The 14863-nt window shown below is 42.3% G+C and overlaps 1 protein-coding gene across 1 annotated transcript; it reads left to right on the plus strand.

The window, feature by feature from the left end:
* The first annotated feature begins 1723 nt into the window (after positions 1–1723).
* LOC122675244 (dolichyl-diphosphooligosaccharide--protein glycosyltransferase subunit 4-like) lies at positions 1724–9129 on the plus strand. The gene is made up of 2 exons (XM_043873667.1): positions 1724–1732; positions 9007–9129. Exons 1-2 carry the CDS (start codon positions 1724–1726, stop codon positions 9127–9129), a joined length of 132 nt encoding a protein of 43 aa, XP_043729602.1.
* Positions 9130–14863: the final 5734 nt, after the last annotated feature.

Consider the following 14863-nt stretch of genomic DNA (forward strand, 5'->3'; position numbering starts at 1 on the left):
TACTACTCTGTCAAAAAACTGTTAGAAATAATAAACAAATTCAGTAATGTTGCAGGATACAAAATCAATATACAGAATTTGTTGTGTTTCAAACACTAACAACAAACTATCAGAAAGAGAAATTAAGAACACAGTTCCATTACAACTGCATTGAAAAGAAACAAATACCTGTCAGTAAAATTTAACCAAGGAGCTGAAAGATCCGTATATTGAAAACTGTAAGACATTAACAAAAGAAGTTGAAGAAGACACAAAGAAAAGATATTCCATGTTTATGGATTGGAAGAATTAATATTTTTATAGTTCAGTTTGCTTGAAACAAGGGACAGAGTTATCGCTAATCCTTCAAACCAATGAGAATCTAAGACTCAGTGACTTGGGTTTAGAATTAAACACCCAAATAAGTTTCCTTACCTCACAGAGAAGGTTATTATCCCCTCTAAGTCTAGTTAAAAAATAAATGGAGAAGAAAATAAAAACAATGATTCAAAAATGTATACATACCCTAAGTTCATTGCAGCCTTTATTACAACAGCCAAGATATGGAAACATCCTAACTGAATGGATAAAGAAGCTGTGGAATATACATAATGGCATATTATCCAGCCATAAAAAGAATAAAATTTTGCCATTTGCAGCAACAGAAATGGCCCTGAGGGCATTATGCTGAGTAAAAAGTCAGAAAAGAAAACAAATACCATATGATCTCTTTTATACTGTATGCAGAATCTAAAACAAAACAGAACAAAAACAAGGTCAAAGAACTGACTGGTGGTTGCAAGATATGGTGGGGGCGTGGAGGGTAGGAGAAATGAGGGAACTTTTTTTTAAGTTTAAATAAATTGAATAAACATTAAAGAAAACAATTAAGAAGCAATCCACACTCAGACAATTGTTTTCTTCAAGTACATGCCTAGGAAAAAATTATTTAAATATTTTAAAACCAAACCATATAAAACAAATTAGAAGACAATAGAATCAGATATTGATCAAGTTTCTGGATAGGAAATATATTTGTAAGCTTTTTTTTAAAATTTTTTTTATTTGTAAGCTTTGAAGTGAAAAGAAAAAAGAAGAAACCACAATGGAAAAGACTGACAAATTTTAATAAATTAAAATATAAAATTTCTGCACTTCAACAAAAACAATGAAAATAAAATAACCAGAATAAGAAAGCAAAAAGACCAGAAGAAGGGCGATGGGGTGGAAGCTCTAAGATATAATTACCACAGCCAGAAGACTAACATCTTTGTTATATAAAGAACTCATAAAAATTGGTTTAAGAAATTAAGACTTGAATAAATAAATAAACCAACATTTGCAGTGACAAATCACACAAGTATAAACATTGATATAAACAAATGTGGCAAAAATTAGAGCCTGGGGTATTCACAGAAACACAAATTAAAACAAGGAAAATATATGGCTTTTTCCCACCACACTAACAATATTTTATAACAATAGTAATTCCTAATCTTGGTGACAGTGCAGAGAACTGATATTGTCATAGATAGTGTTTATCACCACATAAATCTCAGAAAACAATTTGTCAACTTGAATCAAGAGCCGCAAAAAATATTTCAATACTTTGATCTACCAATCCCACATCTGGGAATTTATTCTAGGGAAATAATCTAACAAAGAAAAAAGCTGTTATTGGTGCTGTCCACTGGGTTTTACTGACATCTCAGCAGGTTCTGGATGACCTGTCCCGGAATCCACAATGGTCCTGGTGGGTGGTGTTAGGGGACACCCCTCTCCACAAGTGTGTGCTTGCATCAGTTGATGTATATGGCAGCTTTGGGATTTTGGTTGAAGAATGAGTAAGAGGTTCCTAGGGAGGATAAACATAAGGACCATGAGGGACAAGAGAGTTTGCGTCTCTGCCACCCCGGGACTGGCTGCCTCACTGGTTTTGACTCTTTGTGGAAGAAACAGAAAGAGAAGAATTAACAAAGGGCCATGTGAGCCCACAACATCCAAACAATGCAGCCTCAGGGCCCACATGGTCAAGTGCCATGGGCAACAAAGAGAGAAGCATTCTCTTTCCCACTCCACTCTGTCAAGGCACAGAGCTCTCAGCAGTGCTACATGAGGTTCCCAGCAGCAGAGGTGAGGCGGGCAGAGGACTCATGAATGGACTATAAGAGGGCGGGGACTCCATCTGATTTTCTGCTGTGTACCCAGGAGTGTCAGGCACAGTGCCTCACCTCCAACATGCACTCAATGTATATTTCTGAATGAGTAGACAAATTTGAGTGGTCTTCACTCACCTGCGGACTTTGGGACATGGGGCTAATTTAGATGAGTGGGGATGAGAGCTGAGGCTCTGCCTGAGTGGGTGGTAGCCTCCATCTGCAAAAGGGCAGTCTCAATGCCAGTGTGGTCCCAACTATAAACATAGTGAAACTGGGAAGCTCTGATTATATTTATAGTACTGAAAAATTGCAAGCAATCTAAGTGTCTAACTATACAGGATAGAATGTACAATGAATGAAGAGTCAAGCAAACACAAAGTTGAAAAGATGGTTCACAGGTAACCTCAGTTTCCTTCTTGGACACAAGGAAGACTACATTGTCCAGGCCTCTCCACACCTGCCTTGCCTTAAGATATGGCCTTTTGGCTAGAAGTGATAGTGTTCTGCTGGGCTTAAGCATCTAAGACCCCACACATGATTTTCTTTAAATTTATTTTTTTACTGAAGGATAAGAGTACATCATGAGAAACGCTGGGCTGGATGAAATACAAGCTGGAATCAAGATTGCCGGGAGAAATATCAATAACCTCAGATATGCAGATGACACCACCCTTATGGCAGAAAGTGAAGAAGAACTAAAGAGCCTCTTGATGAAAGTGAAAGAGAAGAGTGAAAAAGTTGGCTTAAAGCTCAACATTCAGAAAACAGATCATGGCATCTGGTCCCATCACTTTATGGCAAATAGATGGGGAAACAGTGGCTGACTTTATTTTTCTGGGCTCCAAAATCACTGCAGATGGTGATTGCAGTCATGAAATTAAAAGATGCTTGCTCCTTGGAAGGAAAGTTATGACCAACCCAGACAGCATATTGAAAAGCAGAGACATTACTTTGCCAACAAAGGTCCATCTAGTCAAGGCTATGGTTTTTCCAGTGGTCATGTATGGATGTGAGAGTTGGACTATAAAGAAAGATGAGCGCTGAAGAATTGATGCTTTTGAACTGTGGTGTTGGAGAAGACTCTTGAGAGTCCGTTGGACTGCAAGAAGATCCAACCAGTCCATCCTAAAAGAGATCAGTCCTGGGTGTTCATTGGAGGGACTGATGTTGAAGATGAAACTCCAATACTTTGGCCATCTGATGCAGAGAGCTGACTCATTTGAAAGGACCCTGATGCTGGGAAAGATTGAGGGCAGGAAGAGAAGGGGACGACAGAGGATGAGTTGGTTGGATGGCATCACCAACACAATTGACACGGGTTTGGGTGGACTCCGGGAGTTTGTGATGGACGGGAGGCCTGGTGTGCTGTGGTTCATGGGGTTGCAAAGAGTCAGACATGACTGAGCGACTGAACTGAACTGAACTGAATTGCTTTACAGAACTTTGTTGTTTTCTGTCAAGCCTCAACATGAATCAGCCATAGGTATACATATATCCCATCCCTCTTGAACCTCCCTCCCATCTCCCTCCCCATCCCACCCCTCTAGGTTGGTACAGAGCCCCTGTTTGAGTTTCCTGAGCCATACAGCAAATTCCACAATTCTTCTTAACAGTCAAGATGAAGACCATGTGTTCAGATGGAGGGGCCATAAGGTTGAAATATCCTCCATCTCTAAGTCACCTCATGGCAGATAGTTGCACAAGAGTCACTTAGGTCCACAGGGGACATGGGAGAATAAGGAATAAACCTTTATTATTTTAAACTTTTGAGATTTTGGGGTTGATACTGGAGCACAAGCTATCCTAAACCTATGGGGTAACATAAATAGAAAAAGTCTCAAAACACAGTATTTAGAGACTGTAAACTTACTCTTAAGTATGAACAAAGCAAGACATTTGGTTTACTGTCATGAGGTTTTGTGAGTTTTTTTGCATTTTTTCTTCTTTACTCCTAAACTTAAAAAAAAAAAATGTTCTCTACTGTCTTTAAAAATAGTGAGATAAGGAAGAAAAGAGGGTGAAAGGAAGAGAAACAGGGATGCACCTGCCCTCTAGTTCCTTCTGTTCTTCTCTCTGAGCACAAGGACCCCACGGGCTTCTTCTCAGCCCACCCAAAAACTCTAAACATTAGACAACTTTTTTTTTTTTTTGGAAGTAGAAAAGGATAGCTTTATTGCTTTGCCAGGTAAAGGGGGACACAATGGGCTCTTGCCCTGGAAAACTATGTGTCCCCTAAACAGACAACTTTTTCCAGACGACAGTTGTGCACTGTTATAGGTTCACTTTACATTATGTCCACACAAGAGTCTGTAAAGGGGACACTATGATCACTGTATGACTGTGGAGACTGTGATTCAGGAAGGCTGTCACCTGTTCAAGTTTACATAGCAGGTTAGCGGCAGCACCAGGATTCAAACCCAGGGCAGCCTTCCTTGTAACCAGCCTGTTCAGCTCTAAAGTATAACTCTCTGGGATGCATGGAAAGAGTGTGGTTTTTAGAAAGCTCCTTCATCTTTTTGCTTTGGAAATCCATCACACTTTTGTTCCTCATCATCCACAGGGTAACATGCTTTCAATCTCTTGAACAGAGCTAAACTTTTACCTAATTTTTGTATCTTAACCTGTTTATGAATGAAACGGAGGCTGATTGAGAGGGAGGCAACAGTGATGGTTTCCCATGTATGTGGTGTGGCTGCAGAGACCTGTGTGGGACCAGATGGGTTCTTCCTTCCCCAATGCTGGTCCTTCAAAGGAAGTACGATGTGATGATGATCACTGGACCAGGCAGAGGCAGACATAACTGCTCAAGTCATAGTTATGCCTCTATGAGCTCCTGACCTTAGGCAAGTCTCTTAACCTTTCTGAGCCTCTAATTTCTCTTTGGTAAAAAGGTAGTAATTTCTGCCTTTTTTTGATGCCCACATGGAAAAGAAAGCTCTTTGAAAAGTGTCAGTGCTGGAAAAATGAAAGGTGATGCTATCATTTTTTGTAGCAGATACAGGATCAGGAAATGGAGCCTGCATTACTCAGAAAAATCATCTTATTTTCTCACTGCCATCTGGTCTGGTTCAGGTGCTTAGAGTTGGCGCATATTTGATCTATTCCTCTTGACTGGCTGGGGTTCGTTTGAGTTTCTGGAGCTCTAGGAGTTGCAGTAGGTGAGTAGAAGAATGTCTGAACAGGCTTCTCACCCACTTTGCCTCTCTTCTCCTCCCAAGATGGTACCTAGGGAGAGACATCTGCTTCTTACCAGCTCGCCCACATTTCCTAGCCCCTCCGCAATTATATGACCAATTCTGGACAAAGGGCTGCAAGTAGAAGTGCTGGCCCTCACTTCTGGGCTGACCCATTGAAGAGTGGGTTCCTCCATCTCTAATTCCCTGCTACAATTCAGAAGAGCCTCTATTAGTCTGGGTTCCTGAGGCTTGGGACTGCAGAATCCCTGCAAATTCATTTTAGATGTATATCATATGTAAGGAGTAAATTTCTACTTTTTATGGCTGAGATTTTGAGGCTATTTGTCCTTCTCTGGCTAATACAGACCAGAGCACCAATGACTCTGTGGGGAACCTGTGCCTGGGTAGAGACATAAGGAAGATGTTTAGTGGCATTTGCTCTAGGCTGACAGAGCCCGTAAATCACTCCTTCTCACCCTTGACATAAAGAAAGTGTACATTTAGGAATATTACTCATTCGTTAAAAATATTAAAAACATAAGTGGCAAGGAGAGATAGGGAAGGAGGGGGAAAGGGATAAAGAAAGAAAAGGAGAGAGAGAGAAAGGGAGGTGAGCTGAGCCAATCAGATTGCCCCAGCCTTGTGATGGCACCCTTGAGAAGTCCTGTTGAAACATGGAAGGTGTCCAAAAGGGGCCTTGAGCAAGATGATTAAGTGGAGAAAGATTAGAGCAAGGCTGCCAAGAAAGAAAAACAAAACCAAATCCCCTTGTTTTCAGACTTTCCTGGCTGTGCTTCTTGTTCTTGGGTTTCATCATTGGCTCAACAAATATTTATTGAGTGCCCATTGAGGCCGGATACTTGGCTTGAACAAACTGCAGGGGCCTGCCTTCATGGACCATGCTTTTTAGTGAGAAAAGAGAGCAAACCAATACACATGTGGACTGTGGTGTGTTAGAAGATAAAGAGAAAGCAGGGAGGTGATAGAAGGTAGGGTGATTCCAGTGTTTATTTAAAGGATGGTCGGAGAAGACATCACTGAGATAGCAAAACTCTAAGGAAGGAGAAGGAGCAAGCAACAAGGAAGCCAGGGTGGTTGGGTTGGGTGGCCAAGGAGGTGGGTGATAGAGGATGAGACACAAGGAGAATTGGGGAAGGCAGATCATGGCAAGCACTTTGCTCAGAAATGGGAAGCTCTTGGTGGATTTTGAGTGGAGGGATAATATGAGCTAACTTGCATCTTAAAAGGATGACTCTAGTTGCTAAATGGGTAGGTTTGCCAGATTTAGCAAATAAAATTTCATGATGTCCTGTTAAATTTGTGTTTCAGATAAATGAATATTTTTAGTAGAAGTGTATCCCATTTAATATTTGTGACATATTTATACTGAAAAATTATTTTTTTTGTTTATCTGAAGTGCAAATTTAGCTCAGTGTCCTAAATTTTATCTGGCCATCCTATACATGGAGAAAGATTTAGTGCACAAAGGTTAAGGTAGGAATATCAGCTAGGGATGTTGCAAGAAACCAGGTGAGAGATGAAAATGCTTCATGCTGGGGAGGGGGTTGGTAGGTGGGGAGAAGTAGTTGGTTGGATTCTGGGTGTACGAGATCCCTGTGTATGCTCACTCCCTCTTTCTCTCAGATCTTCTATGTGAGCTAGTTGGATTCATTTTGCAACCAAAAACAGAAGAAAAGTGGTGGTGGTCATTGGGAGGATGTGACTGGGGGCCTTTTGGCAGAGAGGAAGGATGTGGGTTTAACCACAAGTTTCATATAGTTTTAGAGAAACCACGAGAATAGAATCAGTCATTGGAAGGTGGAAATGAGCCAAAGGCCTGGTGATGGTCTTGACAACGCTCTACCCCTCCCTGCTCAGGGATGTGCAATCTGCCCCTGGGGAGGTGGAAAAACACTTGGGCTAAGACACCTCCTCTTTGGATCCCTCCCTTTTGCTTGATGCCAGGAGGCATCTCTTGGCTGGAGGGAGAGTAGGAGAAAGCCTGTGGGGGAATGGTGACTTGTCACTGGATCTTTGTATTCAAATCTTTTCTTCTGAGTCAGTATGCTGAGGATATCCTTGAGGATAGTGTGCTATGCTTAGTCACTTAGTTGTGTCTGACTTTTTGTGACCCCATGGACTGTAGCCCGCCAGGCTCCTCTGTCCATGGGGATTCTCCAGGCAAGAATACTGGAGTTGGTTGCTATGCCCTCCTCCAGGATCTTCCCAACCCAGGTATCAAACCCAGGTTTCCCGCATTTCAGGTGGATTCTTTACCGTCTGAGCCACCTGTCCTTTGAGGACAAGGGCAATGCTTTATATTGGGTTGGTGAAAAAGTTTGTTAGTTTTTCCATAACATCTTAAGATGTTATGGAAAAAGTTGTTAACACATCAGTTATTAGTTAATGTTAGCACATTAACATTAGTTAATGTTAACACATTAGTTAACATATCTAAAACTCTAAAATTTGTCAGAGTTTTTCCATAATGTCTTAAGATATTATGGAAAAGTCCAAAAGATGGCAGGAGCTAGAGGGAGAGAAGAGAGCCCCTGGGATGTGCCTAAGTGTTTTGCTTACAACAAGGCAGATCCAGACATTATCCCCTCCTCTCATGGGGAGGAACTGGCACAGAAAGGTATGGTGACCTCTTCAGGGTCACTCTGCAGGGCATTCTGACTTCCCAGCATCATTGCATGTCTAGTTCAACAGAAATCACTCCAGTGCTAATGAGCTGAGAGCCTGACAGGAGATAAGTCAGCTGTGCAGTTTTCATTCTAGTTAAGCATTTAAGACCAAGTGTTTGGTCAAAAGAGAGCCACGTAAACATAATTCTCACCAGCTGGCTTCCCTCCTGGGCTGCCTCCCACCTCATTCTTTCCATTGTTTAACTTGAGTGTATTGAATATATTCTCCATGCCAGATTCTGTGCCAGGTCCCCATGGTAACACACTGGTGAACAAAAACTGTGAGGCAGAGGTTTCAAGAAAGAGGATAGTTAATCAGGCCGAGGGACAATGTCCCATGAGGAAAGTTTGTGCACATGCTCTGTGGCAGCAGGAAGTGTGGATAAAACCAGGGGTGCAAGAAGGCTGGAGGGGGGACCTGCAGATACCAGGGTACTGAGTGAGACTGTCTGGCAGGTCATGGATGAGGGCTTTAAATTTTTTTTTTTGGCCATACCACGTGGCATGTGGGATTTAGTTTTCTGACCATGGATCAGACCCTCACCCCCTGCACTGGAAACACCTAGTCTTAACTACTGAGAAGTAAGGATTTAAAATTTTATCCCAGGAACCAGGAGATGCCATGGAAGTTCTATATGCAAGACTGCGACATTTTGAAAAGATAAAATACAAATGTTTGTCACTAGAAGATTAGTCAGACCAATTAGGAAACACTCATATGGTGAATCCCAGGCATCTGTTCAAAAGAATGAACAACAGCAAAAAAATAAAAAGCAACCAAAAAGCCCCAAAAGCCCACAAAATCCCCTACTGTGGCCAACTGGTTACATGGGCCCCCTGAGTGAGCCCTGGGGTGGCTGAGAAAAGAGGCTGGTCTCCATAGACCATGTTTTGTTCATCTGATTGGGAAGAATGAATAAAGAATGAATTCAGGGCACTGCAAACTTCCGGTCCCGGCTCCCTGCCTCCAGTTAGTATGCAGACCATGCCTGGACCTGAACCCAGCTGATACGCGTGCTCCCGGACGTGCAGCTCTCCATCTTTGCCAACATGCTGGGTGTCTCACTCTTCCTGCTTGCTGTTCTCTGTCACTACATGGCCGTCAACAATCCCGAGAAGCAGGAATGAAAGCGGCGCTTTCTCTGCCCCATGGTTCCAGGACATAGTCTGAAGCAAGATGGAGGGTGTGAGGGGCCTTCACACTTCATCCCTTTTACCCATCACAACATACAAAGCAACTACACATGGATTTTTCCAAACAACTTTTATTTCCTCAAAGTCTTCCTTAACCCTATGGAACAAGAAGCTTCCACTGAATAGGGCCCAGTATAGGGGCTACTTTCTTTTCTACTCCTTCCCCCCAGTATAAAAGTATATATTTTTTGTGGTCCCCCCCAAAAAGAACAAATGCAAACTAACAGCAAGATCTCTGTGAATATTGTTAAATATATTCATATAGTACAAAACAGTGTATCTTGTATTCTGTCATTGGTGTAGGAAATACAAGACATAGAAACAGTTGATTCTTGTTACTGATAGTAGTTATGTTCTATAAAGTTGCCACAAACCCTGAATTAACAGATACTAAACTATGGTTCCCGGGGGAAATGCAGGGTTAGGTTCCTGCAAGCTCTGCTCACAATATTTTCATCAACTGGTGAACACATATATAACTTAACCGTTTCTGTTTAAAGACATTTTATGTAATTTGTATTGTTGATTCGTTTTCACTGAGCTCATAGCCACCAGCATTAGAACTCATGCCTGAGCAAAGCTCATCTAAGAGCACCTGTGCCTTCTCTGTAAGGAACATCAAAGTTCTTTTGCATGCCCAGGAATGCTAGACAGCTCTTCAGCACTAAGATTGGAGGCAGTTTTATGCAACAAATTGTCAACGAAAAGCACAAAATTTTGCAAGACATGGCACTAAATAGAGTGCAAAGAGGACACTTATTTACAGGCTGAGAGCTAAAGCAGGGGGGCAGGGGACTGCTTTGTTTGACCTTAGCTGGGAACTCGCATGTTGGACGACACAGATTTGTCCCTGCTCTGCACGTCTGCAATGACTATGCAAGTGCCTGAAGTGTTGATTTGGGGCCCCAGATAAAGTTTAGTGAGTAAAAATTTTGCAAATACTTGAACCCACAAATATGAATATGAAGTGTTAGGCAAAATAATCTCAAATGTAGACATAAGTTGCAAAAATAAAAATACAACAAAAATATTCATGAATGCTTTACCCGAATTCACCTATTGTTAACAATTAACCCATATGTTTTATCATGTATGCCCTGCTTCCCCTTCTTATGTACACTTACCAACTTCAGTAAATTTAACACAAATACAGTGCTTTTGTCTAATCTACCACTCTCTTTAATCCTGGAATATGTCCACAGCCTTTCTTTGTTTTGTGATTTTGATGCTCTGTGACTGCCACTTAAAAAGACAAAATATTCCTCATGTGTCTGATGCTTCCTCATAGTTAGAGGCAGGTTATGCATTCTCCTACCCTGGAATGCTGCATAGGTGATTATGGACAATATATTTGCTCTAAAACACGTGGTATGTCTGTGGAAGGAAGCTAAAGAAACTGGTGACAAGGATTGTCTTTGGAGAAGACAACTGGGAATTAGAAGTGGGGAGGAGAGTGATTTTTTACTATGTGTCCTTATATACCTTCTGAATTGTGTACTAGGCACATGTAGAACCTATTCACAAGCTAAATTTAAAAAAATTCAATAAGGGGGGTGGGTCTGGTATGATTACCCCATCTTCCATATGGAGAAACTGCCTCGAAGAGGGTAAAGTGAAAGTGAAAGTCATTCAGTCATGTCTCTTTGCCTCCCCATGGACTATACAGTCCATGGAATTCTCCAGGCCAGAATACTAGAGTGGGTAGCTGTTCCCTTCTCCAGGGGATCTTCCCAACCCAGGGATCAAACCCAGGTCTTCCACTTTGCAGGCGGCTTCTCTACTAGCTGAGCCGCAAGGGAAGCCCCAAAGAGGGTAAGGGACCAGCAGGAAGTCTCCAAGACAAGTGCTATGTCTGATGTCATTCAAACTGCTCCTCTGATATGCAGATGGGCAGGTTACAAGATGTAACCAGAGGGGCCAATGAGGGTGGGATGTCAGAGAAGGCTTCCTGGGGGGAGATACCAAGCTGAGTGTAGAAAGGTGAGAAATTAGCCAGGTGACCAGGGTTACAGGAAGAGGGGTGGAGTGAGGGAAGAGGAGCAGGAAGGAGTGTATTTCAGACAGAAAATGTCTTGGATCCAGGGCAGCAGGCTTGCATAAGTGCACATGCCATTCAGATCTGCAAAGAAGATGAGGGTCTTCCTTGGCAGTGACACCCGACTCTGCAGGGGGAAGCCCGGGCTTCCTCTAACACTACGCCAGCTCTCCACATGGAACGGCCTCCTCTAAGTCGGAGTGTTCAGTCTATTTGGAGCTGAACTCCGTCGTGTGACTGGTTTCCACAATCTTTTGGAACACTCATTGTCCTGCTTTTCCTCTTCTCAAGATGCTGTCTCGGAAGTTGGGTAAATAAGGGTCCTTATTATAACCACTGAAGTTTAGGGAGGCCCTCAACACACCAGGTCCTCTGGACCTCTGCTCCTCTCTTTGAGGAGAGGGGCATCGGCTCCTGGCAGTTGACATGGAGTTGAGACCAAGCTATATGACAACCAGGGCTAATGTGCTCCATGGCAGCTATGGAATCTGCAGGACCCAGTGCCCCTTTGTTCAAAAATCTAGAATAAAAGTACTACTACAGGACTTCCCTGGTGGTGCAGTGGATAAGAATCCATCTGCCAATGCAGGGGACAGGGGTTCCGTCCCTGGTTTGGGAAGGTTCCACATGCCTCAGAGCAATTAAACCCATGCACCACAATTACTAAGCCCGAGCACTTAGAGCCTGTGTTCCACAATGAAGAGAAAGCCAGCACAGAGCAACAAAGACCCAGCACAACCAAAAATAAATAAAGAAAAGAAAAAAATTTCAGAGTACTACCACAGGTACTAAAATATCCTTTTTCCTTTCTTCTGCAATCTCTCTCTTGATTCATCATGGTGTTTTATATTCAATATTTACTGTCATATTTATGTAAAACACATTAAAATTTTATACTGTTACTATGAATTTTACCATTCATCTTCAAATTGTACAATGCCAGTTTTAAATAAAAAATTTAAGAGCATTTAACTCATATACAAGAATCACAGAAATTATGTAACTTATATTTCATAGATCATGCATACACTTGTATTTTACTCATAACAAGCAGTGAAAATGTTGCATAAAACCAACATTTTAATTTTACATCTTGGTATGCTCACATGGTACCATCATTCTCTACCTTCACCTTACTGATAATTAAAGAACTGAACATCAAATGAATTCTGGGTTACCCTATCATTTATCTGTCGTCATTTTCAAAGTGAGTGACTCACTGATATAGGGAAGTAGCACAAGTCAGAAAGGATATGGGTGGGTTCCTTGGTTTCTTGTTTTTCCTAAAACACCACTGCCTTCTTTCTGCATTTGAAGCAAGTTCTAATTTCAATGGAAAGCATGTCTTCTCAGGGCTGTGGGTCCCACTCACTCACTCACTCACAGATTGTAACACCCTTACCTGTACTCACTTTGAGTCCTGCTAAAAGCCCACATGTTGTGAGTCCACCAGAATTCTATGTTCCTGGCGCACATGCAAATGGAAGACACACATACTAAACATCAACCTTTGTCCTATTGGACTTCATTCACAAAGCACAGGTTCAAAAACAGAATTAATTACAAATTCAAAACAGGAATACAGAACATTAAATTAATGCTTGCATGGAGGTCCTTCTGAGTGCATGTCAGAGTACAAGGTAAGTGTGTCGTGGAAGCTACATGGCAGGCATTATCTATGTTGTGTGAGAACGAGGGCTGCAGTGGGCGATGGCACGTTACACTGGTCTCCTCTGCTCGTGGACATTTTCCCTGGTCCCATTGGATCTCATTTACAAAACCTAAGCTCCAAGAGAACATGAGTTAGATTTTAAAACAGTAACAGTCCACCATCTTGTTAAACTGAGTATGCACCCTTCTGAGTGCAGGGTCCCCTGAGGGTGGGGAGGGCTGCCCCCTTCTGCTCTCCTCCTCCTGCCTGATGGATGTGGGATATAATGGCAGGGCTTCGGCTCCTCCTGCCTGATGGATGTGGGATATAATGGCAGGGCTTCGGCTCCTCCTGCCTGATGGATGTGGGATATAATGGCAGGGCTCCGGTGGCCATCGTGGCCATGAGAGCTGTGCCTAGGACTGGCGGTGAGGAAAGATCAGGTGGATCTGGTATTTCACACTTAACCAGCCTGGTTAGCCAAACTCCATACTTTTATATGAGAGAATACATCTGCAAGTGTTCTAAGATACTGTTAAATTGTATTTTTAATCTACTATGTTATTGTTCAGTTGCTCAGTCATGTCTGACTCTTTGTGACCTCATGGACTGCCAAACACCAGTCTTCCTTCAGTTCAGTTCAGTTCAGTCACTCAGTCCTGTCTGACTCTTTCCAACCCCATGTACTGCAGCATGCCAGTCTTCCCTGTCCATCACCGACTCCCAGAGCTTGCTCAAACTCATGTCCATTGAGCCATTGATCCCATTCAACCATCTCATCCTCTGTGGCCCCCTTCTCCTCCTGCCTTCAATCTTTCCCAGCATCTGGCTTCCTTGACCTTCACTATCTCCCTGAGTTTGCTCAAACTCATGTCCATTGAGTCAGTGATGCCATTCAACCATCTCATCCTCTGTTGCCCTCTTCGCCTCTTGCCCTCAGTCTTTCTCAGCATCAGGGGCTTTTCCAATGAGTTAACTCTTTGCATCAGGTGCCACAGTATTGGAACTTCAGCTTCAGCATCAATCCTTCCAATCAACCCAATTCAGGGTTGATTTTCTTTAGGATTCACTGGTTTGATCTCCTTGCAGTCCAAGGGACTCTCAAGAGTCTTCTCCAGCACCACAGTATGAAAGCATCAATTATTTGGCCCTCACCCTTCCTTATGGTCCAAATCACATCCATACATGATGACTGGAAAAGCCATAGCTTTGACTATACGGACCTCTGTTGGCAAAGTAATGTCTCTGCTTTTTAATACAAAGTCAAGGTTTAAAAGTCAAGGCTTTTCTTCCAAGGAGCAAGTGTCTTTTAATTTCATGACTGCAGTCACCATCTGCAGTGATTTTGGAGCCCAAGAAAATAAAATCTGTCACTGTTTCCATTTTTTCCCCATTTATTTGCCATGAAGCGATGGGACCAGATGCCATGATCTTAGTTTTTTGAATGTTGAATTTTAAGCCAGCTTTTTCACTTTGTTTTTTAACCTTCATCAAGAGGCTCTTTAGTTCCTTTTCACTTTCTGCCATTAGGGTGATGTTATCTGCATATTCAGGTTATTGATATTTCTACCTGCAATCTTGATTCCAGCTTGTGCTTCACCTAGTCCAGCATTTCACATGATGTTCTCTACATATAAGTTAAATAAGCACGGTGACCATAAACAGCCTTGACATACTCCTTTCCCAATTAGGAATCAGTCTGTTGTTCCATGTCTGATTATAACTGTTGCTTCTTGACCTGCATACAGGTTTCTTAGGAGGCAGATCAGGTGGTCTGTTAGTCCCATCTCTCTAAGAATTTTCCACAGTTGAAGCTGCTATAAACCAAACCTAATCCTATCTGATACAGCACCCTTGTGTTCCTGTACCTGTTGGGATACAGGGATTTCTGAATCCTTCAAGCCACTTGGAGGCCAAGGGGAGCCAGAGAAAGAACTTCTAGGTCAAATACCTAGCTCCCTACTGATGTGAGTACTGTGTCA

Source organism: Cervus elaphus, chromosome 19 (assembly GCF_910594005.1).
Source record: "Cervus elaphus chromosome 19, mCerEla1.1, whole genome shotgun sequence".
In the NCBI taxonomy this organism is placed as follows: Eukaryota; Metazoa; Chordata; class Mammalia; order Artiodactyla; family Cervidae; genus Cervus; species Cervus elaphus.